The 26,642-nt window shown below is 47.8% G+C and overlaps 1 protein-coding gene across 1 annotated transcript; it reads right to left on the bottom strand.

Moving 5' to 3' along the window:
- Positions 1 to 1,353: 1,353 nt before the first annotated feature.
- Positions 1,354 to 26,642, bottom strand: LOC124028652 (ADP-ribosylation factor-like protein 13B). The gene is made up of 10 exons (XM_046340660.1): positions 26,467 to 26,642; positions 23,227 to 23,297; positions 23,001 to 23,106; positions 22,048 to 22,191; positions 20,592 to 20,700; positions 17,616 to 17,818; positions 9,667 to 9,784; positions 9,260 to 9,554; positions 8,663 to 8,857; positions 1,354 to 1,779 (listed from the first exon to the last, which is right to left on the bottom strand). The coding sequence occupies exons 1-10, from the start codon at positions 26,538 to 26,540 to the stop codon at positions 1,703 to 1,705; spliced, it is 1,392 nt and encodes a 463-aa protein (XP_046196616.1). The 5' UTR covers positions 26,541 to 26,642; the 3' UTR covers positions 1,354 to 1,702.

The raw sequence follows: 26,642 nt of genomic DNA, 5'->3' as shown, positions 1-26,642 counted from the left end.
CTCCTCCTCATCTACACGTCTCCTCCCCTCCTCATCTACATGTCTCCTCCCCTCCTCATCTACATGTCTCCTCCCCTCCTCATCTACACTGATTGAAGTGGATTTACCACGAGACATCAATAAGGGATCACCTGGTCAGTCTGTGTCACGGAAAGAATAGGTGTTCTTAATGTTCTGTATACTCAGTGTGTTTGTGTATATATACACACACACACACACACACTACATGAACAAAAGTATGTGGACACCTGCTCATCAAACATCTCATTCCAAAACCATGGGCTTTAATATGGAGTTGGAGCCCCCCCTTTGCTGCTATAACAGCCTCCACTCTTCTGGGAAGTCATTAATATGGAGTTGGTCCCCCCCTTTGCTGCTATAACAGCCTCCACTCTTCTGCTAAGTCATTAATATGGAGTTGTTCCCCCCTTTGCTGCTATAACAGCCTCCACTCTTCAGGGAAGTCTTTAATATGGAGTTGTTCCCCCCCCACCTTCGCTGCAATAACAGCCTCCACTCTTCTGGGAAGGCTTTCCACTAGATGTTGGAACATTGCTGCTATAACAGCCTCCACTCTTCTGGGAAGGCTTTCCACTAGATGTTGGAACATTGCTGCTATAACAGCCTCCACTCTTCTGGGAAGGCTTTCCACTAGATGTTGGAACATTGCTGCTATAACAGCCTCCACTCTTCTGGGAAGGCTTTCCACTAGATGTTGGTACATTGCTTCTATAACAGCCTCCACTCTTCTGGGAAGGCTTCCTACTAGATGTTGAAACATTGCTGCAGGGGAACTTGCTTCCATTCAGCCACAAGATCATTAGTGAGGTCGGGCAGTGATGTTGGGCGATTAGTCCTGGTTCACAGTCGGCTTTCCAATTCATTGTCATGCTGAAACAGGAAAGGGCCTTCCCCAAATTATTGCCACAAAGTTGGAAGCACAGAATCGTCTAGAATGTCATTGTATGCTGTAGTGTTAAGATTTCCCTACACTGGAACTAAGGGGCCCACCCAGTCACCCTCCCTCTCCAAGGCCCACCCAGTCACCCTCCCTCTCCAAGGCCCACCCAGTCACCCTCCCTCTCCAAGGCCCACCCAGTCACCCTCCCTCTCCAAGGCCCACCCAGTCACCCTCCCTCTCCAGGGCCCACCCAGTCACCCTCCCTCTCCAGGGCCCACCCAGTCACCCTCCCTCTCTCTCCAGGGCCCACCCAGTCACCCTCCCTCCCTCGCCAGGGCCCACCCAGTCACCCTCCCGCTCTCTCCAGGGCCCACCCAGTCACCCTCCCTCCCTCTCCAGGGCCCACCCAGTCATCCTCCGTCTCTCTCCAGGGCCCACCCAGTCACCCTCCCTCTCTCTCCAGGGCCCACCCAGTCACCCTCCGTCTCTCTCCAGGGCCCACCCAGTCATCCTCTCTCTCTCTCTCCAGGGCCCACCCAGTCACCCTCCCTCTCTCTCCAGGGTTGGACAGTCCGCTCCACCATCGTAGTCCTGTGAGCTCGGGGCCGACGGTGGCGGTGGTTCATTGGTCTTGGGAGCATCATCTCGGCTGGTGGTGGAGTCCGTAGATCTCTACACAGCACGTACTTTGAAAAGAAACCAAAGAGACTGTCATTTTAACGTTGTTTGAATTGAAGGTGGGGCTTGGGGATGGGATAAACCAATCAGGTAAGGAAGGAGGAGCCCGGTGGAGGGGAGGGGCTAGGATATGACATCATGAGTGTCGCTGTTAGGTTGTTGTTGACGGTTGGCCACGGGAGGGAGGGGCTTGTCAAGAACTCTGAAAAAGAGAGTGAGGAGGAAGAATGGAGGAAGAGAGAGGAGGAGGAAGAGGAGGAGGAGACAGGATTAAATTAGCTACATCTATGTAAGGCTGGGTACTGGTTACTAATAGCTGAAATCAAAAATCACAGCTTGTCAGAAATGTGATCTGACAACTTCCTGTACGATATATTAACACGGTCAACTACATACAACTACATACAGCCCATAGATCAAGATGACCTGACCCACGTAACAGTCACCGACTAAAGGGACAGGATACAGGTGGCCTTTAATCCAACTTCCTGTACGATATATTAACACGACTTCCATCAGACAGAGAAGACAGACAATTACAAAATGTTTTCAGAGGAGATGGGGTCAGTGTTTAACATGCTCTGTAGACAGAGAGGAAATGGGGTCAGTGTTTAACATGCTCTATAGACAGAGAGAGGAAATGGGGTCAGTGTTTAACATGCTCTATAGACAGAGAGAGGAAATGGGGTCAGTGTTTAACATGCTCTATAGACAGAGAGAGGAGATGGGGTCAGTGTTTAACATGCTCTATAGACAGAGAGGAAATGGGGTCAGTGTTTAACATGCTCTATAGACAGAGAGGAAATGGGGTCAGTGTTTAACATGCTCTATAGACAGAGAGGAAATGGGGTCAGTGTTTAACATGCTCTATAGACAGAGAGGAGATGGGGTCAGTGTTTAACATGCTCTATAGACAGAGAGGAAATGGGGTCAGTGTTTAACATGCTCTGTAGACAGAGGGGAAATGGGGTCAGTGTTTAACATGCTCTATAGACAGAGAGGAAATGGGGTCAGTGTTTAACATGCTCTATAGACAGAGAGGAAATGGGGTCAGTGTTTAACATGCTCTATAGACAGAGGGGAAATGGGGTCAGTGTTTAACATGCTCTGTAGACAGAGAGGAAATGGGGTCAGTGTTTAACATGCTCTGTAGAATGAGAGAGGAATTGGGGTCAGTGTTTAACATGCTTTATAGACAGAGAGGAAATGGGGTCAGTGTTTAACATGCTCTATAGACAGAGAGGAAATGGGGTCAGTGTTTAACATGCTCTATAGACAGAGAGGAAATGGGGTCAGTGTTTAACATGCTCTATAGACAGAGAGGAAATGGGGTCAGTGTTTAACATGCTCTATTGACAGAGAGGAAATGGGGTCAGTGTTTAACATGCTCTGTAGAATGAGAGAGGAATTGGGGTCAGTGTTTAACATGCTTTATAGACAGAGAGGAAATGGGGTCAGTGTTTAACATGCTCTATAGACAGAGAGGAAATGGGGTCAGTGTTTAACATGCTCTATAGACAGAGAGGAAATGGGGTCAGTGTTTAACATGCTCTATAGACAGAGAGGAAATGGGGTCAGTGTTTAACATGCTCTATAGACAGAGAGGAAATGGGGTCAGTGTTTAACGTGCTCTATAGACAGAGAGGAAATGGGGTCAGTGTTTAACATGCTCTATAGACAGAGAGAGGAAATGGGGTCGGTGTTTAACATGCTCTATAGACAGAGAGGAAATGGGGTCAGTGTTTAACATGCTCTATAGACAGAGAGGAAATGGGGTCAGTGTTTAACATGCTCTATAGACAGAGAGAGGAAATGGGGTCAGTGTTTAACATGCTCTATAGACAGAGAGGAAATGGGGTCAGTGTTTAACATGCTCTATATACAGAGAGGAAATGGGGTCAGTGTTTAACATGCTCTATAGACAGAGAGGAAATGGGGTCAGTGTTTAACATGCTCTATATACAGAGAGGAAATGGGGTCAGTGTTTAACATGCTCTGTAGACAGAGAGAGGAAATGGGGTCAGTGTTTAACATGCTCTGTAGACAGAGAGAGGAAATGGGGTCAGTGTTTAACATGGAATAAGAGACATTATCAGCTGTTAGTGAAAGAGAAGAAACAACAGCATGCCATGAACAGGCTGCTAGATGAGGAACAGACAGATGGTTAGTTAGTGGTTAGTTAGTGGTTAGTTAGTGGTTAACATACAGCAGTGGAGTGGTGGTGGAGACAGTCAGATGACAGGTCTAGACAGTCACTTTAAACATCATTACCGGATCGGCTCCTATCGCCAAGAGGCTCCAGCTTGGGAAGCCTAGACATTTTGGGAGTAGCCCATCCCACTAAAACAACAAAACACATTATTAATAAAAGTCCCTCCCACTACAACAACAAAACACATTATTAATAGAAGCCCATCCCACTAAAACAACAAAACACATTATTAATAGAAGCCCCTCCCACTAAAACAACAAAACACATTATTAATAGAAGCCCCTCCCACTAAAACAACGAAACACATTATTAATAGAAGCCCCTCCCACTAAAACAACAACTAAATACATTATTAATAGAAGCCCCTCCCACTAAAACAACAAAACACATTATTAGTAGAAGCCCATCCCACTAAAACAACAAAACACATTATTAATAGAAGCCCCTCCCACTAAAACAACAAAACACATTATTAATAGAAGCCCCTCCCACTAAAACAACAACTAAATACATTATTAATAGAAGCCCCTCCCACTAAAACAACAAAACACATTATTAGTAGAAGCCCATCCCACTAAAACAACAAAACACATTATTAATAGAAGCCCCTCCCACTAAAACAACTAAATACATTATTAGTAGAAGCCCATCCCACTAAAACAACAACAACTAAATACATTATTAATAGAAGCCCCTCCCACTAAAACAACAAAACACATTATTAGTAGAAGCCCATCCCACTAAAACAACAAAACACATTATTAATAGAAGCCCCTCCCACTAAAACAACTAAATACATTATTAGTAGTAGCCCATCCCACTAAAACAACAAAACACATTATTAGTAGAAGCCCCTCCCACTAAAACAACAACAACTAAATACATTATTAATAGAAGCACCTCCCACTAAAACAACAAAACACATTATTAGTAGAAGCCCATCACACTAAAACATCAAAATACATTATTAGTAGAAGCCCATCCCACTAAAACAACTAAATACATTATTAGTAGAAGCCCATCCCACTAAAACAACTAAATACATTATTAGTAGAAGCCCATCCCACTACAACAACTAAACACATTATTAGTAGAAGCCCATCCCACTAAAACAACTAAACACATTATTAGTAGAAGCCCATCCCACTACAACTAAATACATTATTAGTAGAAGCCCATCCCACTAAAACAACTAAATACATTATTAGTAGAAGCCCATCCCACTAAAACAACTAAATACATTATTAATAGAAGCCCATCCCACTAAAACAACTAAATACATTATTAGTAGAAGCCCATCCCACTAAAACAACTAAACACATTATTAGTAGAAGCCCATCCCACTAAAACAACAACTAAATACATTATTAATAGAAGCACCTCCCACTAAAACAACAAAACACATTATTAATAGAAGCCCCTCCCACTAAAACAACAACTAAATACATTATTAGTAGAAGCCCATCCCACTAAAACAACTAAATACATTATTAGTAGAAGCCCATCCCACTAAAACAACTAAACACATTATTAGTAGAAGCCCATCCCACTAAAACAACAACTAAATACATTATTAGTAGAAGCCCATCCCACTACAACAACAACTAAATACATTATTAGTAGAAGCCCATCCCACTACAACAACAACTAAATACATTATTAGTAGAAGCCCATCCCACTAAAACAACAACTAAATACATTATTAGTAGAAGCCCATCCCACTAAAACAACAACAACTAAATACATTATTAGTAGAAGCCCATCCCACTAAAACAACAACAACTAAACACATTATTAGTAGAAGCCCCTCCCACTAAAACAACAACTAAATACATTATTAGTAGAAGCCCATCCCACTAAAACAACAACAACTAAATACATTATTAGTAGAAGCCCATCCCACTACAACAACAACTAAATACATTATTAGTAGAAGCCCCTCCCACTAAAACAACAACTAAATACATTATTAGTAGAAGCCCCTCCCACTAAAACAACAAAACACATTATTAATAGAAGCCCCTCCCACTAAAACAACTAAATACATTATTAGTAGAAGCCCATCCCACTAAAACAACTAAACACATTATTAGTAGAAGCCCATCCTACTACAACAACTAAATACATTATTAGTAGAAGCCCCTCCCACTAAAACAACAAAACACATTATTAATAGAAGCCCCTCCCACTAAAACAACAAAACACATTATTAATAGAAGCCCCTCCCACTAAAACAACTAAATACATTATTAGTAGAAGCCCATCCCACTAAAACAACAAAACACATTATTAGTAGAAGCCCATCCCACTAAAACAACAAAACACATTATTAGTAGAAGCCCATCCTAATACAACAACTAAATACATTATTAGTAGAAGCCCATCCCACTAAAACAACAACAACTAAATACATTATTAGTAGAAGCCCATCCCACTAAAACAACTAAACACATTATTAGTAGAAGCCCCTCCCACTAAAACAACAACAACTAAATACATTATTAGTAGAAGCCCCTCCCACTAAAACAACAACAACTAAATACATTATTAGTAGAAGCCCATCCCACTAAAACAACAACAACTAAATACGTTATTAGTAGAAGCCCATCCCACTAAAACAACTAAATACATTATTAGTAGAAGCCCATCCCACTAAAACAACAACTAAATACATTATTAGTAGAAGCCCATCCCACTAAAACAACAACTAAATACATTATTAGTAGAAGCCCATCCCACTACAACAACAACTAAATACATTATTATTAGAAGCCCATCCCACTAAAACAACAACTAAATACATTATTAATAGAAGCCCCTCCCACTAAAACAACAACGAAATACATTATTAATAGAAGCCCCTCCCACTAAAACAACAACAACTAAATACATTATTAGTAGAAGCCCATCCCACTAAAACAACAACTAAATACATTATTAATAGAAGCCCCTCCCACTAAAACAACAACTAAATACATTATTAGTAGAAGCCCATCCCACTAAAACAACAACTAAATACATTATTAGTAGAAGCCCCTCCCACTACAACAACACCAACTAAATACATTATTAGTAGAAGCCCCTCCCACTAAAACAACAACTAAATACATTATTAGTAGAAGCCCATCCCACTAAAACAACAACTAAATACATTATTAGTAGAAGCCCATCCCACTAAAACAACAACTAAATACATTATTAGTAGAAGCCCATCCCACTAAAACAACAACTAAATACATTATTAGTTGAAGCCCATCCCACTAAAACAACAACTAAACACATTATTAGTAGAAGCCCATCCCACTACAACAACAACTAAATACATTATTAGTAGAAGCCCATCCCACTAAAACAACAACTAAATACATTATTACTAGAAGCCCATCCCACTAAAACAACAACAACTAAATACATTATTAGTAGTGGTGGAGGTGTGTCTCACCAGGTAGTGGTGGAGGTGTGTCTCTCACCAGGTAGTGGTGGAGGTGTGTCTCTCACCAGGTAGTGGTGGAAGTGTGGGGATCTCACCAGGTAGTGGTGGAGGTGTGTCTCTCACCAGGTAGTGGTGGAGGTGTGTCTCTCACCAGGTAGTGGTGGAGGTGTGTCTCTCACCAGGTAGTGGTGGAGATGTGTCTGTGTGTCTCTCACCAGGTAGTGGTGGAGGTATGTCTCTCACCAGGTAGTGGTGGAGGTATGTCTCTCACCAGGTAGTGGTGGAGGTGTGTCTCTCACCAGGTAGTGGTGGAGGTGTGTCTCTCACCAGGTAGTGGTGGAGGTGTGTCTCTCACCAAGTAGTGGTGGAGGTGTGTCTCTCACCAAGTAGTGGTGGAGGTGTGTCTCTCACCAGGTAGTGGTGGAGGTGTGTCTCTCACCAGGTAGTGGTGGAGGTGTGCGTCTCTCACCAGGTAGTGGTGGAGGTGTGCGTCTCTCACCAGGTAGTGGTGGAGGTGTCTCTCTCACCAGGTAGTGGTGGAGGTGTGTCTCTCACCAGGTAGTGGTGGAGGTGTGTCTCTCACCAGGTAGTGGTGGAGGTGTGTCTCTCACCAGGTAGTGGTGGAGGTGTGTCGGTGTGTCTCTCACCAGGTAGTGGTGGAGGTGTGTCTCTCACCAGGTGGTGGTGGAGGTGTGGGGATCTCACCAGGTAGTGGTGGAGGTGTGTCTCTCACCAGGTAGTGGTGGAGGTGTGTCTCTCACCAGGTAGTGGTGGAGGTGTGTCTCTCACCAGGTAGTGGTGGAGGTGTGTCTCTCACCAGGTAGTGGTGGAGGTGTGGGGATCTCACCGGGTAGTGGTGGAGGTGTGGGGATCTCACCAGGTAGTGGTGGAGGTGTGTCTCTCACCAGGTAGTGGTGGAGGTGTGTCTCTCATCAGGTAGTGGTGGAGGTGTGTCTCTCACCAGGTAGTGGTGGAGGTGTGTCTCTCACCAGGTAGTGGTGGAGGTGTGGGGATCTCACCAGGTAGTGGTGGAGGTGTGTCTCTCACCAGGTAGTGGTGGAGGTGTGTCTCTCATCAGGTAGTGGTGGAGGTGGGGATCTCACCAGGTAGTGGTGGAGGTGGGGGATCTCACCAGGTAGTGGTAGAGGTGTGGAGATCTCACCAGGTAGTGGTGGAGGTGTGTCTCTCACCAGGTAGTGGTGGAGGTGTGTCTCTCATCAGGTAGTGGTGGAGGTGTGTCTCTCACCAGGTAGTGGTGGAGGTGTGTTTCTCACCAGGTAGTGGTGGAGGTGTGTCTCTCACCAGGTAGTGGTGGAGGTGTGTCTCTCACCAGGTAGTGGTGGAGGTGTCTCTCACCAGGTAGTGGTGGAGGTGTCTCTCACCAGGTAGTGGTGGAGGTGTGTCTCTCACCAGGTAGTGGTGGAGGTGTGTCTCTCACCAGGTAGTGGTGGAGGTGTGGGGCTCTCGGGGGCTGCTGTCTCCTCCGTCCTCAGAGGGTCCACTCTGTGTTTCCTCTTCAGTCTCAGTTTACTCGTCTTCTTCTTCGTCCACTCCACTGAGGCTGCACCGCTTTCTGGAGTCTGTCTCTCGCTGTCCTCTTCCTCCTCCTCCTCCTCTTCCTCTTCCTGCCCTCCTTCTCAGCATCGTTGGCACCACCCACCTGACCTCCTGTCGGTCTCTTCTTCAGCTTGTCTTCATTCTGCATGGATGGAACACCCATTAGCACAGCTGGAACCCCCATGGCATTACTACAGCTGGAACCCCCATGGCATTACTACAGCTGGAACCACCCCATGGCATTAATACAGCTGGAAACTCCCCATGGCATTAATACAGCTGGAACCCCGATGGCATTAATACAGTTGGAACCCCCATGGCATTAATACAGCTGGACCCCCCCATGGCATTAATAGAGATGGAACCTCCCCATGGCATTAATACAGATGGATTCTCCCCATGGCATTAATACAGATGGAACCACCCATGGCATTAATACAGATGGAACCACCCATGGCATTAATACAGATGGAACCACCCATGGCATTAATACAGATGGAACCCCCCATGGCATTAACACAGCTGGAACCACTGATGACATTAACACAGCTGGAACCACTGATGACATTAACACAGCTGGACCCCCCCATGGCATTAACACAGCTGGAACCACTGATGACATTAACACAGCTGGAACCACTGATGGCATTAACACAGCTGGAACCACTGATGACATTAACACAGCTGGAACCACTGATGGCATTAACACAGCTGGAACCACTGATGACATTAACACAGCTGGAACCACCCAACCCATTGACCCTGCGGGAACACTACAACGACCACATAGGGCTCTGGTCAAAACCAGTGCACTACATAGGGAATAGAGTGCCATTTCAAACAAATCCACAAAGGTGATGCTGATTGGCCCAGTGTATTCCACACCCCATTGATGACGTTGCCGATTGGCTGGAAGGGGCTGTGTACGGTGGCGTCGTCGGTCTCCTCCTCCTCATGCAGTGTCCGACCCTCCCTCTCCGCCTCCTCTTTCTCCTGACGGTCTCTGGGATAAGGGGAACAAAATAACTTTTATTTACCTAAAATGTTAACTAGGCAAGTCAGTTAATAACTCATTCATATTTACAATGACGGCCTAAACTTCAGCTGATTAATGTTCCCTTCACTAAGGTGTGATATCTCTCCTAACCAGCTGGTTAATGTTCCCTTCACTAAGGTGTGATATCTCTCCTATTGTCTACTGTATTGTCCCTAAGGTGTGATATCTCTCCTATTGTCTACCACCCTACTCTGGTGGTCCCAGCGCGCACGACCCACGTGGAGTTCCAGGTCTCCGGTAGCCTCTGGAACTGCCAATCTGCGGTCAACAAGGCAGAGTTCATCTCAGCCTATGCCTCCCTCCAGTCCCTCGACTTCTTGGCACTGACGGAAACATGGATCACCACAGACAACACTGCTACTCCTACTGCTCTCTCTTCGTCCGCCCACGTGTTCTCGCACACCCCGAGAGCTTCTGGTCAGCGGTGGTGGCACCGGGATCCTCATCTCTCCCAAGTGGTCATTCTCTCTTTCTCCCCCTTACCCATCTGTCTATCGCCTCCTTTGAATTCCATGCTGTCACAGTTACCAGCCCTTTCAAGTTTAACATCCTTATCATTTATCGCCCTCCAGGTTCCTCGGAGAGTTCATCAATGAGCTTGATGCCTTGATAAGCTCCTTTCCTGAGGACGGCTCACCTCTCACAGTTCTGGGCGACTTTAACCTCCCCACGTCTACCTTTGACTCTTTCCTCTCTGCCTCCTTCTTTCCACTCCTCTCCTCTTTTGACCTCACCCTCTCACCTTCCCCCCTACTCACAAGGCAGGCAATACGCTCGACCTCATCTTTACTAGATGCTGTTCTTCCACTAACCTCATTGCAACTCCTCCAAGTCTCCGACCACTACCTTGTATCCTTTTCCCTCTCGCTCTCATCCAACACCTCCCACACTGCCCCTACTCGGATGGTATCGCGCCGTCCCAACCTTCGCTCTCTCCCCGCTACTCTCCTCTTCCATCCTATCATCTCTTCCCTCCGCTCAAACCTTCTCCAACCTATCTCCTGATTCTGCCTCCTCAACCCTCCTCTCCTCCCTCTCTGCATCCTTTGACTCTCTATGTCCCCTATCCTCCAGGCCGGCTCGGTCCTCCCTCCCCCGCTCCGTGGCTCGATGACTCATTGCGAGCTCACAGAACAGGGCTCCGGGCAGCCGAGCGGAAATGGAGGAAAACTCGCCTCCCTGCGGACCTGGCATCCTTTCACTCCCTCCTCTCTACATTTTCCTCCTCTGTCTCTGCTGCTAAAGCCACTTTCTACCACGCTAAATTCCAAGCATCTGCCTCTAACCCTAGGAAGCTCTTTGCCACCTTCTCCTCCCTCCTGAATCCTCCCCCCCTCCTCCCCTCTCTGCAGATGACTTCGTCAACCATTTTGAAAAGAAGGTCGACGACATCCGATCCTCTTTTGCTAAGTCAAACGACACCGCTGGTTCTGCTCACACTGCCCTACCCTGTGCTCTGACCTCTTTCTCCCCTCTCTCTCCAGATGAAATCTCGCGTCTTGTGACGGCCGGCCGCCCAACAACCTGCCCGCTTGACCCTATCCCCTCCTCTCTTCTCCAGACCATTTCCGGAGACCTTCTCCCTTACCTCACCTCGCTCATCAACTCATCCCTGACCGCTGGCTACGTCCCTTCCGTCTTCAAGAGAGCGAGAGTTGCACCCCTTCTGAAAAAACCTACACTCGATCCCTCCGATGTCAACAATTACAGACCAGTATCCCTTCTTTCTTTTCTCTCCAAAACTCTTGAACGTGCCGTCCTTGGCCAGCTCTCCCGCTATCTCTCTCTGAATGACCTTCTTGATCCAAATCAGTCAGGTTTCAAGACTAGTCATTCAACTGAGACTGCTCTCCTCTGTATCACGGAGGCGCTCCGCACTGCTAAAGCTAACTCTCTCTCCTCTGCTCTCATCCTTCTAGATCTATCGGCTGCCTTCGATACTGTGAACCATCAGATCCTCCTCTCCACCCTCTCCGAGTTGGGCATTTCCGGTCCGGCCCACGCTTGGATTGCGTCCTACCTGACAGGCCGCTCCTACCAGGTGGCGTGGCAAGAATCTGTCTCCTCACCACGCGCTCTCACCACTGGTGTCCCCCAGGGCTCTGTTCTTGGCCCTCTCCTATTCTCGCTATACACCAAGTCACTTGGCTCTGTCATAACCTCACATGGTCTCTCCTATCATTGCTATGCAGACGACACACAATTAATCTTCTCCTTTCCCCTTCTGACGACCAGGTGGCGACCGCATCTCTGCATGTCTGGCAGACATATCAGTGTGGATGACGGATCACCACCTCAAGCTGAACCTCGGCAAGACGGAGCTGCTCTTCCTCCCGGGGAAGGACTGCCCGTTCCATGATCTCGCCATCACGGTTGACAACTCCATTGTGTCCTCCTCCCAGAGCGCCAAGAACCTTGGCGTGATCCTGGACAACACCCTGTCGTTCTCAACCAACATCAAGGGCGGTAGCCCGTTCCTGTAGGTTCATGCTCTACAACATCCGCAGAGTACGACCCTGCCTCACACAGGAAGCGGCGCAGGTCCTAATCCAGGCACTTGTCATCTCCCGTCTGGATTACTGCAACTCGCTGTTGGCTGGGCTCCCTGCCTGTGCCATTAAACCCCTTCAACTCATCCAGAACGCCGCAGCCCGTCTGGTGTTCAACCTTCCCAAGTTCTCTCACGTCACCCCGCTCCTCCGTTCTCTCCACTGGCTTCCAGTTGAAGCTCGCATCCGCTACAAGACCATGGTGCTTGCCTACGGAGCTGTGAGGGGAACGGCACCTCAGTACCTCCAGGCTCTGATCAGGCCCTACACCCAAACAAGGGCACTGCGTTCATCCACCTCTGGCCTGCTCGCCTCCCTACCACTGAGGAAGTACAGCTCCCGCTCAGCCCAGTCAAAACTGTTCGCTGCGCTGGCCCCCAATGGTGGAACAAACTCCTCACGACGCCAGGACAGCGGAGTCAATCACCACCTTCCGGAGACACCTGAAACCCCACCTCTTTAAGGAATACCTAGGATAGGATAAGTAATCCCTCTCACCCCCCCCCTTTAAGATTTAGATGCACTATTGTAAAGTGACTGTTCCACTGGATGTCATAAGGTGAATGCACCAATTTGTAAGTCGCTCTGGATAAGAGCGTCTGCTAAATGACTTAAATGTAAATGTAATGTAATTGTATGTATGTATTGTCTACTGTATTGTCACTAAGGTGTGATATCTCTCCTATTGTCTACTGTATTGTCACTAAGGTGTGATATCTCTCCTATTGTCTACTGTATTGTCACTAAGGTGTGATATCTCTCCTATTGTCTACTGTATTGTCACTAAGGTGTGATATCTCTCCTATTGTCTACTGTATTGTCCCTGTCACTAAGGTGTGATATCTCTCCTATTGTCTACTGTATTGTCCCTGTCACTAAGGTGTGATATCTCTCCTATTGTCTACTGTATTGTCACTAAGGTGTGATATCTCTCCTATTGTCTACTGTATTGTCACTAAGGTGTGATATCTCTCCTATTGTCTACTGTATTGTCCCTGTCACTAAGGTGTGATATCTCTCCTATTGTCTACTGTATTGTCACTAAGGTGTGATATCTCTCCTATTGTCTACTGTATTGTCACTAAGGTGTGATATCTCTCCTATTGTCTACTGTATTGTCACTAAGGTGTGATATCTCTCCTATTGTCTACTGTATTGTCACTAAGGTGTGATATCTCTCCTATTGTCTACTGTATTGTCACTAAGGTGTGATATCTCTCCTATTGTCTACTGTATTGTCACTAAGGTGTGATATCTCTCCTATTGTCTACTGTATTGTTACTAAGGTGTGATATCTCTCCTATTGTCTACTGTATTGTCCCTGTCACTAAGGTGTGATATCTCTCCTATTGTCTACTGTATTGTCACTAAGGTGTGATATCTCTCCTATTGTCTACTGTATTGTCACTAAGGTGTGATATCTCTCCTATTGTCTACTGTATTGTCACTAAGGTGATATCTCTCCTATTGTCTACTGTATTGTCACTAAGGTGTGATATCTCTCCTATTGTCTACTGTATTGTCACTAAGGTGTGATATCTCTCCTATTGTCTACTGTATTGTCACTAAGGTGTGATATCTCTCCTATTGTCTACTGTATTGTCACTAAGGTGTGATATCTCTCCTATTGTCTACTGTATTGTCACTAAGGTGTGATATCTCTCCTATTGTCTACTGTATTGTCACTAAGGTGTGATATCTCTCCTATTGTCTACTGTATTGTCACTAAGGTGTGATATCTCTCCTATTGGCTACTGTATTGTCCCCTGTCACTAAGGTGTGATATCTCTCCTATTGTCTACTGTATTGTCACTAAGGTGTGATATCTCTCCTATTGTCTACTGTATTGTCACTAAGGTGTGATATCTCTCCTATTGTCTACTGTATTGTCCCTGTCACTAAGGTGTGATATCTCTCCTATTGTCTACTGTATTGTCCCTGTCACTAAGGTGTGATATCTCTCCTATTGTCTACTGTATTGTCCCTAAGGTGTGATATCTCTCCTATTGTCTACTGTATTGTCACTAAGGTGTGATATCTCTCCTATTGTCTACTGTATTGTCCCTAAGGTGTGATATCTCTCCTATTGTCTACTGTATTGTCACTAAGGTGTGATATCTCTCCTATTGTCTACTGTATTGTCCCCTGTCACTAAGGTGTGATATCTCTCCTATTGTCTACTGTATTGTCACTAAGGTGTGATATCTCTCCTATTGTCTACTGTATTGTCACTAAGGTGTGATATCTCTCCTATTGTCTACTGTATTGTCCCTGTCACAAAGGTGTGATATCTCTCCTATTGTCTACTGTATTGTCACTAAGGTGTGATATCTCTCCTATTGTCTACTGTATTGTCACTAAGGTGTGATATCTCTCCTATTGTCTACTGTATTGTCACTAAGGTGTGATATCTCTCCTATTGTCTACTGTATTGTCCCTGTCACTAAGGTGTGATATCTCTCCTATTGTCTACTGTATTGTCACTAAGGTGTGATATCTCTCTCCTATTGTCACTAAGGTGTGATATCTCTCCTATTGTCACTAAGGTGTGATATCTCTCCTATTGTCACTAAGGTGTGATATCTCTCCTATTGTCTACTGTATTGTCACTAAGGTGTGATATCTCTCCTATTGTCTACTGTATTGTCACTAAGGTGTGATATCTCTCCTATTGTCTACTGTATTGTCACTAAGGTGTGATATCTCTCCTATTGTCTACTGTATTGTCACTAAGGTGTGATATCTCTCCTATTGTCTACTGTATTGTCCCTGTCACTAACCTGTCGCTCTGTTTCTTAACCGCCATTTTAAACATGTACATGATACTGCAACACAGTGTCCCCACGGGCACAGTAAAGTTCCTCTCCTCCTCCTCCCTCTCTCTCCTCCCCTCCCTCCTCTCTCCTCCTCCCCCTCCTCTTCCTCCCCACCCCTCCTCCTTCCCCCTCCTCCTCTCCTCACCTCTCCTCTTCCTCTCCCTCCTCTCTCTTCCTCCTCCTCTCCTCCCTCCTCCTCTCCCCCCTCTCCCTCCTCCTCTCCCCTCTCTCCCTCATTCTCCTCCCTCTCCCCTCCTCCTCTCCTCTCTCTCCTCCTGCCTCACTCCTCCTCCTCTCCCTCTCCTCTTCCTCCTCTCTCTCTCCTTCTCCTCCCTCGCTCCTCCTCCTCGCTCCTCCTCCTCCTCCCTCCCTCGCTCCTCCCTCCTCGCTCCTCCCTCCTCACTCCTCCTCCTCCTCACCTCTCCTCCCGTATCCTTCGTACTCTCTCCTCCTCCTCTCCCTCCCTCTCCTCCTCCTCCTCCTCACCTCTCCTCCTTCTCTCTCCTCCTCTCCTCACCTCCTCTTCCTCTCCCTCCTCTCTCTTCCTCCTCCTCTCCTCCTCCTCTCCCCCCTCTACTCCTCCTCTCCCCTCTCTCCTCATTCTCTCTCCTCTCCTCTCTCTCCTCTCTCCCTCTCTCCTCCTCCCCCTCCTCTCCTCTCTCCTCCTCCCATCTCCCTCCTCTCCCCCTCCTCCTCACCTCTCCTCCTTCTCTCTCCTCCTCTCCTCCCCTCTCCTCCTCTCCTCCTCCCTCCCCCCCCTCTCCTCCTCCTCTCCCCTCTCTCCTCATTCTCCTCTCTCTCTCCCCCTCCTCCTCTCTCCTCTCTCCTCCTGCCTCACTCCTCCTCCTCTCCTACTCCTCTTCCTCCTCTCTCTCTCCTTCTCCTCCCTCGCTCCTCCTCCTCCTCGCTCCTCCTCCTCCTCCCTCCTCGCTCCTCACTCCTCCTCCTCCTCACCTCTCCTCCCGTATCCTCCGTACTCTCTCCTGTCTCTCTCTCTTCTCCTGTTCCTGAGCCCTCTGTTCGGCCGTGTCCTTCGTACTCTCTCCTCCCCTCCTCCTCCTCCTCACCTCTCCTCCCGTATCCTTCGTACTTCTCTCCTCCTCCTCTCCTCACCTCTCCTCCTCCTCCTCCTCCTCCACCTCTCCTCCTCCTCCTCCTCACCTCTCCTCCTCCCTCCCCTCCTCCACCTCTCCTCCCCTCCTCACCTCTCCTGCTCCTTCTCTCACCTCTCCTCCCGTATCCTTCGTACTCTCTCCTCCTCCTCTCCTCACCTCTCCTCCTCCCCTCCCCTCTCCTCCTCCTCCTCCTCACCTCTCTCCTCCTCCTCACCTCTCTCCTCCTCACCTTTCTCCTCCTCACCTCTCCTCCTCCTCACCTCTCCTCCTCCTCACCTCTCCTCCTCCTCCTCCTCACCTCTCCTCCCGTATCCTCCGTACTCTCTCCTCCTCCTCCTCCTCACCTCTCCTCCTCCTCCTCACCTCTCCTCCTCCTCCTCCTCTCTCCTCCCGTATCCTTCGTACTCTCTCCTCCCCCTCCTCTCCTCACCTCTCCTCCTGAGCCCTCTGTTCGGCCGTGTCCTTCGTACTCTCTCCTCCCCTCCTCCTCACCTCTCCTCCTCCTACTCACCTCTCCTCCTCCTCTCCTCACCTCTCCTCCTCCTCCTCACCTCTCCTCCCGTATCCTTCGTACTCTCTCCTCCTCCTCTCCTCACCTCTCCTCCTCCTCTCTCCTCACCTCTCCTCCTCACCTCTCCTCCTCCTTCTCCTCACCTCTCCTCCCGTATCCTTCGTCACTCTCTCCTCCTCCTCACCTCTCCTCCTCCTCCTCCTCACCTCTCCTCACCTCTCCTCCCGTCCTCCTCCTCCTCCTCCCTCCCTCCTCTCCTCCTCCTCCTCACCTCTCCTCCTCCTCCTCACCTCTCCTCCTCCTCCTCCTCACCTCTCCTCCTCCTCACCTCTCCTCCCGTATCCTCCGTCACTCTCCTCCTCCTCCCTCCTCCTCCTCACCTCTCCTCCTCCTCCTCCTCCTCACCTCTCCTCCCGTATCCTCCGTACTCTCTCCTGTCTCTCTCTCTTCTCCTGTTCCTCCTGAGCCCTCTGTTCGGCCGTGTCCTTCGTACTCTCTCCTCCCCTCCTCCTCCTCTCCTCCTCCTCACTCTCCTCCCGTATCCTTCGTCTCTCTCCTCCCCTCCTCACCTCTCCTCCTCCTCACCTCTCCTCCCGTATCCTTCGTACTCTCTCCTCCCCTCCTCACCTCTCCTCCTCCTCCTCCTCACCTCTCCTCCCGTATCCTCCGTACTCTCTCCTGTCTCTCTCTCTCTCCTGTTCCTCCTGAGCCCTCTGTTCGGCCGTGTCCTTCGTACTCTCTCCTCCCCTCCCCCTCATCACCTCTCCTCCTCCTCCTCCTCCTCACCTCTCCTCCCGTATCCTCCGTACTCTCTCCTGTCTCTCTCTCTTCTCCTGTTCCTCCTGAGCCCTCTGTTCGGCCGTGTCCTTCCGCACGCGTTCAGAGATGGCTTCGTAGTCTTTGGCGATGATGTTCAGCAGCCAGTTGAGTCCGTTCCTGATGGACTTGTCCCCCTTCTTACCGTAGCCCAGAACAGCAGAACACGGCTCCTGACAACACACAGGAAGTCAGACGGGTAGAGAGACAGAGGAGGTCACAGGTCACACAACATTTGATTTCGTAACTTGTGTATTTTTATAGACAGCTGTTCTCCCAAGAGAGAGAACAATAAGGGGGGGTCATTGTTGAAACCAGGAGGATCTCTTTGCTAATAGAATGTATGAAGAACACACAATCCTGACCAGCTGCAATAATGTACAGCCTCAGAGCCACAGTACTGCAGTATAACAAGGTACAGCCTCAGAGCCACAGTACTGCAGTATAACAAGGTACAGCCTCAGAGCCACAGTACTGCAGTATAACAAGGTACAGCCTCAGAGCCACAGTACTGCAGTATAACAAGGTACAGCCTCAGAGCCACAGTACTGCAGTATAACAAGGTACAGCCTCATAGCCACAGTACTGCAGGTGTAGTATAACAAGGTACAGCCTCATAGCCACAGTACTGCAGTATAACAAGGTACAGTCTCATAGCCACAGTACTGCAGTATAACAAGGTACAGCCTCAGAGCCACAGTACTGCAGTATAACAAGGTACAGTCTCAGAGCCACAGTACTGCAGTATAACAAGGTACAGTCTCATAGCCACAGTACTGCAGTATAACAAGGTACAGCCTCATAGCCACAGTACTGCAGTATAACAAGGTACAGCCTCATAGCCACAGTACTGCAGTATAACAAGGTACAGTCTCAGAGCCACAGTACTGCAGTATAACAAGGTATAGCCTCATAGCCACAGTACTGCAGTATAACAAGGTACAGTCTCATAGCCACAGTACTGCAGTATAACAAGGTACAGCCTCATAGCCACAGTACTGCAGTATAACAAGGTACAGCCTCATAGCCACAGTACTGCAGGTGTAGTATAACAAGGTACAGCCTCATAGCCACAGTACTGCAGTATAACAAGGTACAGCCTCATAGCCACAGTACTGCAGTATAACAAGGTACAGCCTCATAGCCACAGTACTGCAGTATAACAAGGTACAGCCTCATAGCCACAGTACTGCAGTATAACAAGGTACAGTCTCAGAGCCACAGTACTGCAGTATAACAAGGTATAGCCTCATAGCCACAGTACTGCAGTATAACAAGGTACAGTCTCATAGCCACAGTACTGCAGTATAACAAGGTACAGTCTCATAGCCACAGTACTGCAGTATAACAAGGTACAGCCTCATAGCCACAGTACTGCAGTATAACAAGGTACAGCCTCAGAGCCACAGTACTGCAGTATAACAAGGTACAGCCTCAGAGCCACAGTACTGCAGTATAACAAGGTACAGTCTCATAGCCACAGTACTGCAGTATAACAAGGTACAGCCTCATAGCCACAGTACTGCAGTATAACAAGGTACAGCCTCAGAGCCACAGTACTGCAGTATAACAAGGTACAGCCTCATAGCCACAGTACTGCAGTATAACAAGGTACAGTATCATAGCCACAGTACTGCAGTATAACAAGGTACAGCCTCAGAGCCACAGTACTGCAGTATAACAAGGTACAGTCTCATAGCCACAGTACTGCAGTATAACAAGGTACAGTCTCAGAGCCACAGTACTGCAGTATAACAAGGTACAGCCTCAGAGCCACAGTACTGCAGTATAACAAGGTACAGTCTCAAAGCCACAGTACTGCAGTATAACAAGGTACAGTCTCAGAGCCACAGTACTGCAGTATAACAAGGTACAGTCTCAGAGCCACAGTACTGCAGTATAACAAGGTACAGCCTCAGAGCCACAGTACTGCAGTATAACAAGGTACAGCCTCATAGCCACAGTACTGCAGTATAACAAGGTACAGCCTCATAGCCACAGTACTGCAGTATAACAAGGTACAGCCTCAGAGCCACAGTACTGCAGTATAACAAGGTACAGTCTCATAGCCACAGTACTGCAGTATAACAAGGTACAGTCTCATAGCCACAGTACTGCAGTATAACAAGGTACAGTCTCATAGCCACAGTACTGCAGTATAACAAGGTACAGTCTCATAGCCACAGTACTGCAGTATAACAAGGTACAGTCTCATAGCCACAGTACTGCAGGTGTAGTATAACAAGGTACAGTCTCATAGCCACAGTACTGCAGTATAACAAGGTACAGCCTCAGAGCCAGTACTGCAGTATAACAAGGTACAGCCTCAGAGCCACAGTACTGCAGTATAACAAGGTACAGTCTCATAGCCACAGTACTGCAGTATAACAAGGTACAGCCTCATAGCCACAGTACTGCAGTATAACAAGGTACAGCCTCATAGCCACAGTACTGCAGTATAACAAGGTACAGTCTCATAGCCACAGTACTGCAGTATAACAAGGTACAGTCTCATAGCCACAGTACTGCAGTATAACAAGGTACAGTCTCAAAGCCACAGTACTGCAGTATAACAAGGTACAGTCTCATAGCCACAGTACTGCAGTATAACAAGGTACAGTCTCAAAGCCACAGTACTGCAGTATAACAAGGTACAGTCTCATAGCCACAGTACTGCAGTATAACAAGGTACAGCCTCAGAGCCACAGTACTGCAGTATAACAAGGTACAGTCTCATAGCCACAGTACTGCAGTATAACAGGGTACAGCCTCATAGCCACAGTACTGCAGTATAACAAGGTACAGTCTCATAGCCACAGTACTGCAGTATAACAAGGTACAGTCTCATAGCCACAGTACTGCAGTATAACAAGGTACAGTCTCATAGCCACAGTACTGCAGTCACTGCAGGTGAAGTATTGAAAGATAAACCACAGCATCACTCACGATCTGACAGAGACACTTGTTCTCTGGATTCACTAGCTTCTCCAATGACAGGTTCTCAATGATGTCTGCCTCAGCCAATGCCCCGTCCCGATCCTGCTTGTTAGCCAATCTGTGGAGCCGACAGGGATATGTCAGAAACAGGTGTCCGACAGCAAGTGTGTGTGTGTGTGTGTGTCTGTGTGTGATCTACAATCTCAGAAAGCCCACTACAAGGATAGTAGAACAAGGAAAATTCTCCCTCGTCCCAGTGAGGACAGAGGCTATTTTAAGCTTAGAGATTCAGGGTTACAATTAGGCTTAGAATTAGGGTACGAGGTTAGTGGTTCCGGTAAGGGGAAATAGATATATTTTTTAAATAGAAATGAAGTTGAGTTCTCCAGGAGGATGAGGATGTGTGTGTGCGTGTGTGTGTGTGACAGAAACATATGGTGTGGGAGGAGGACACTTCATGTTCTAATGCAGCCAGTCAGGGAACTGGAAATATAGTTGGATTCCTGCTAACATGGATTCCCTTTTCTCAATATGTTGGGCAGAATATAATACGCAACTTAAAGACAGACAGACAGACAGACAGACAGACAGACAGACAGACAGACAGACAGACAGACAGACAGACAGACAGACAGACAGACAGACAGACAGACAGACAGACAGACAGACAGACAGACAGACAGACAGACAGACAGACAGACAGACAGAGACAGACAGACAGTAACTCACACTAGGCCAGGTTTAGAGCTCAGACGGACAGTAACTCACACTAGGCCAGGTTTAGAGCTCAGACAGACAGTAACTCACACTAGGCCAGGTTTAGAGCTCAGACAGAGTGACTCACACTAGGCCAGGTTTAGAGCTCAGACAGAGTGACTCACACTAGGCCAGGTTTAGAGCTCAGACAGTGACTCACACTAGGCCAGGTTTAGAGCTCAGACAGACAGTGACTCACACTAGGCCAGGTTTAGAGCTCAGACAGTGACTCACACTAGGCCAGGTTTAGAGCTCAGACAGTGACTCACACTAGGCCAGGTTTAGAGCTCAGACAGACAGTGACTCACACTAGGCCAGGTTTAGAGCTCAGACAGACAGTGACTCACACTAGGCCAGGTTTAGAGATCAGACAGACAGTGACTCACACTAGGCCAGGTTTAGAGCTCAGAGAGAGTAACTCACACTAGACCAAGTTTAGAGCTCAGACAGTGACTCACACTAGTCCAGGTTTAGAGCTCAGACAGAGTGACTCACACTAGGCCAGGTTTAGAGCTCAGACAGAGTGACTCACACTAGGCCAGGTTTAGAGCTCAGACGGAGTGACTCACACTAGGACAGGTTAGGGGCTCAGACAGTGACTCACACTGGGCCAGGTTTGGAGCTCAGACAGTAACTCACACTAGGACAGGTTAGGGGCTCAGACAGTGACTCACACTGGGCCAGGTTTGGAGCTCAGACAGTAACTCACACTAGGACAGGTTTCCCAGAGATGCGAGGGTGTCGGAGGACCTCAGCCATAGTGTCCCTGGTCTCCTGGATCCTCTGAACATCACTGGAGTCCACCACGAACACCACCCCGTACGACTCGCTGTAGTAGTTCTTCCAGATGCCCCTGATCACATTGGAGTCATTTAGCAGACTCTTATCCAGAGCCACTGACAGGAAGTACATTCAACTATACATTTAGTGGGGGGGGGGGGACTACATATCACAGCCACCACAGGAAGTACATTCAACTACACATTTAGTAGGGGGACTACATATCACAGCTACCACAGGAAGTACATTCAACTATACATTTAGTGGGGGGGACTACAGGAAGTACATTCAACTATACGTTTAGTGGGGGGGGACCACATATCACAGCCACTCACAGGAAGTACATTCAACTATACATTTAGTAGGGGGGGACCACATATCACAGCCACCACAGGAAGTACATTCAACTATACATTTAGTGGGGGGGGGGGGGGACCACATATCACAGCCACTCACAGGAAGTACATTCAACTATACATTTAGTAGGGGGGACACATATCACAGCCACCACAGGAAGTACATTCAACTATACGTTTAGTAGGGGGACGACTACATATCACAGCCACCACAGGAAGTACATTCAACTACACATTTAGTAGGGGGGACTACATATCACAGCCACCACAGGAAGTACATTCAACTATACATTTAGTAGGGGGGGACTACATATCACAGCCACCACAGGAAGTACATTCAACTATACATTTAGTGGGGGGGACACATATCACAGCCACCACAGGAAGTACATTCAACTATACATTTAGTAGGGGGGTTGGGGGGGACACATATCACAGCCACCACAGGAAGTACATTCAACTACACATTTAGTAGGGGGGCAGAAAGTGCAGGAGTGTGTGTCAGAAAGACAAGGAGTATAAAGACCTGATCCTCTTCCCTCCGCCCAGGTCAAAGATGGTGACCTCAAACTTCCCCTGCTTCAGATCCACCTTGGAGAACCCTACCGTAGGGGCCACGTCCTCTGGGCTCTCTGTGATGGAACACAACACACACACACACACTCAGCGACGAAGAGAACGAGCCCCCCCCCCAAAAAAACATCTTACATTTATAATCGAGTGAGTGATTCAAGTCAAGACGATCCACTCACCTCCCTGGATCCCGCGTACTGTAGCAGTCTTCCCAGCGTTGTCAAGTCCAACCATCACCAGTGTTATTTTCCTAAAAACACCACAGAGAAGCTGGATTACTAGAGAGATGACACAGAGACTCAAATGGAGGTGTGGTAGGAGAAGGACATGCAGGAAAAATGATAGGGCAATATTCACATGGGGGGGTGGGTAGTCTACAACATGTCATGTGTCCCTTCTTCTTGTGTCTAGTGGTTAGAGTGTAGGGGTGGCAGGTAGCCTAGTGGTTAGAGTGTAGAGGAGGCAGGTAGCCTAGTGGTTAGAGTGTAGAGGCGGCAGGTAGCCTAGTGGTTAGAGTGTAGAGGAGGCAGGTAGCCTAGTGGTTAGAGTGTAGAGGCGGCAGGTAGCCTAGTGGTTAGAGTGTAGAGGCGGCAGGTAGCCTAGTGGTTAGAGTGTAGGGACGGCAGGTAGTCTAGTGGTTAGAGTGTAGAGGAGGCAGGTAGCCTAGTGGTTAGAGTGTAGAGGCGGCAGGTAGCCTAGTGGTTAGAGTGTAGGGACGGCAGGTAGCCTAGTGGTTAGAGTGTAGAGGAGGCAGGTAGCCTAGTGGTTAGAGTGTAGAGGAGGCAGGTCGCCTAGTGGTTAGAGTGTAGGGGCGGCAGCGTAGACTAGTGGTTAGAGTGTAGGGGTGGCAGGTAGCCTAGTGGTTAGAGTGTAGGGGTGGCAGGTAGCCTAGTGGTTAGAGTGTAGGGGTGGCAGGTAGCCTAGTGGTTAGAGTGTAGGGACGGCAGGTAGCCTAGTGGTTAGAATGTAGAGACGACAGGTAGCCTAGTGGTTAGAGCATTGGGCCAGTAACCGAAAGGTTGCAAGATCAAATCCCCCAAGCTGACAAGGTAAAATTCTGTCGTTCTACCCCTGAACAAGGCAGTTAACCCACTGTTCCTAGGGCCGTCATTGAAAATAATAATTTGTTCTTAACTGACTTGCCTGGTTAAATAAAGGTTAAATAAATAAATAAATGATTTTATAGATTGAGCCACTTCCAAAGAAAGCATTGAACATTCAACGCCAGTCTCCACACAGAAACGATGAATAATCTGATATTACCCTAACGCATCAGAGCTCAGACAGAGTGACTCACACTAGGACAGGTTTAGAGCTCAGACAGAGTGACTCACACTAGGACAGGTTTAGAGCTCAGACAGAGTGACTCACACTAGGACAGGCTTAGAGCTCAGACAGAGTGACTCACACTAGGACAGGTTTAGAGCTCAGACAGAGTGACTCACACTAGGACAGGTTTAGAGCTCAGACAGAGTGACTCACACTAGGACAGGTTTAGAGCTCAGACAGAGTGACTCACACTAGGACAGGCTTAGAGCTCAGACAGAGTGACTCACACTAGGACAGGTTTAGAGCTCAGACAGAGTGACTCACACTAGGACAGGCTTAGAGCTCAGACAGAGTGACTCACACTAGGACAGGCTTAGAGCTCAGACAGAGTGACTCACACTAGGACAGGCTTAGAGCTCAGACAGAGTGACTCACACTAGGACAGGTTTAGAGCTCAGACAGAGTGACTCACACTAGGACAGGTTTAGAGCTCAGACAGAGTGACTCCCACCCTGTCCTTCAGATGTTACTGGTTAAGGTGGCAACTGTAAGAGGGGTTTAGCCAGCAGCCCAGGTCACTAATACCCCCCCACCTTAGGGCTGCCCAGGGCTAACACCACAGGGACATGACCACAGATTGGGTGAGTCAGCACTCTGTCCATAATCACGGTGAACAGCTCGGTACATCTATGGATGTACACAGACAGCGATGCAGAGTCAACAGACTCATCGAACACCTCGAGACATTCCTTTAAAAGGGAGATGGATATTAGAACTATTGTCCATCATTCATTCACCTTCCAATGAATCGGCCCAGATCCTAAATCCACCCTTTATACTCAGGAAAAAGCCCAGATCCTACATCCACCCTTTATACTCAGGAAAAAGCCCAGATCCTAAATCCACCCTTTATACTCAGGAAAAAGCCCAGATCCTACATCCACCCTTTATACTCAGGAAAAAGCCCAGATCCTACATCCACCCTTTATACTCAGGAAAAGCCCAGATCCTAAATCCACCCTTTATACTCAGGAAAAAGCCCAGATCCTACATCCACCCTTTATACTCAGGAAAAAGCCCAGATCCTACATCCACCCTTTATACTCAGGAAAAAGCCCAGATCCTACATCCACCCTTTATACTCAGGAAAAAGCCCAGATCCTAAATCCACCCTTTATACTCAGGAAAAAGCCCAGATCCTACATCCACCCTTTATACTCAGGAAAAAAGCCCAGATCCTACATCCACCCTTTATACTCAGGAAAAAGCCCAGATCCTACATCCACCCTTTATACTCAGGAAAAAGCCCAGATCCTACATCCACCCTTTATACTCAGGAAAAAAGCCCAGATCCTACATCCACCCATACTCAGGAAAAAGCCCAGATCCTACATCCACCCTTTATACTCAGGAAAAGCCCAGATCCTAAATCCACCCTTTATACTCAGGAAAAGCCTGACAACACACACACACACAAAGACACACATTCTGACAACACACACACACAAAGACACACACCAGCCGACCAAATAAACATACGTCTACCTTTCCACATGGAAACGACCAATAACAACAAGCTAACAGAACCAAAACACACTCACATTCTGACAACACACACACACACATTCTGACAACACACACACACACACACACACACACATTCTGACAACACACACACACACACACACACACACACACACACATTCTGACAACACACACACACACACACACATTCTGACAACACACACACACACATTCTGACAACACACACATTCTGACAACACACACACACATTCTGACAACACACACACACACATTCTGACAACACACACACACACACACACACACACACACACACACACACATTCTGACAACACACAGACACACACACACATTCTGACAACACACACACACACAAACACACACATTCTGACAACACACACACACACATTCTGACAACACACACACATTCTGACAACACACACACACATTCTGACAACACACACACACACAAACACACACATTCTGACAACACACACACACATTCTGACAACACACACACACACACACACACATTCTGACAACACACACACACACACACACACACTCACATTCTGACAACACACACACCAACGTTTAGAAATACTTGCCTGTGGCTCTTCCGCCGTATGGACTTCCAGCACACTATCCAGTGGACAGTCCTCTGGAGCCAGGAAGACTTCATCTGGGAGCTTCAACCAGTCCAGACCCAGAGAGCACTGACCACAACACCCCCCACTCTACAGACCCAGAGAGCACTGCACCACAACACCCCCCAATCTACAGA

The sequence above is a fragment of the Oncorhynchus gorbuscha genome, unplaced genomic scaffold (genome assembly GCF_021184085.1).
Source record: "Oncorhynchus gorbuscha isolate QuinsamMale2020 ecotype Even-year unplaced genomic scaffold, OgorEven_v1.0 Un_scaffold_4590, whole genome shotgun sequence".
Classification (NCBI taxonomy): domain Eukaryota; kingdom Metazoa; phylum Chordata; class Actinopteri; order Salmoniformes; family Salmonidae; genus Oncorhynchus; species Oncorhynchus gorbuscha.
This window is presented reverse-complemented; position numbering and strand designations above follow the sequence as displayed.

What these genes read in the sequence shown, in the direction of transcription:
- LOC124028652 (XM_046340660.1), bottom strand. Translation starts at nt 26,540, where the DNA reads ATGAAGTCTTCCTGGCTCCAGAGGACTGTCCACTGGATAGTGTGCTGG. An exon ending in ACAAGTGTCTCTGTCAGATC is followed by an intron (nt 17,819 to 20,591) that starts GTGAGTGATGCT and finishes GTGTGTTGTCAG; the next exon opens with GAGCCGTGTTCTGCTGTTCT. An exon ending in TCGGCAACGTCATCAATGGG is followed by an intron (nt 9,555 to 9,666) that starts GTGTGGAATACA and finishes TGGTCGTTGTAG; the next exon opens with TGTTCCCGCAGGGTCAATGG.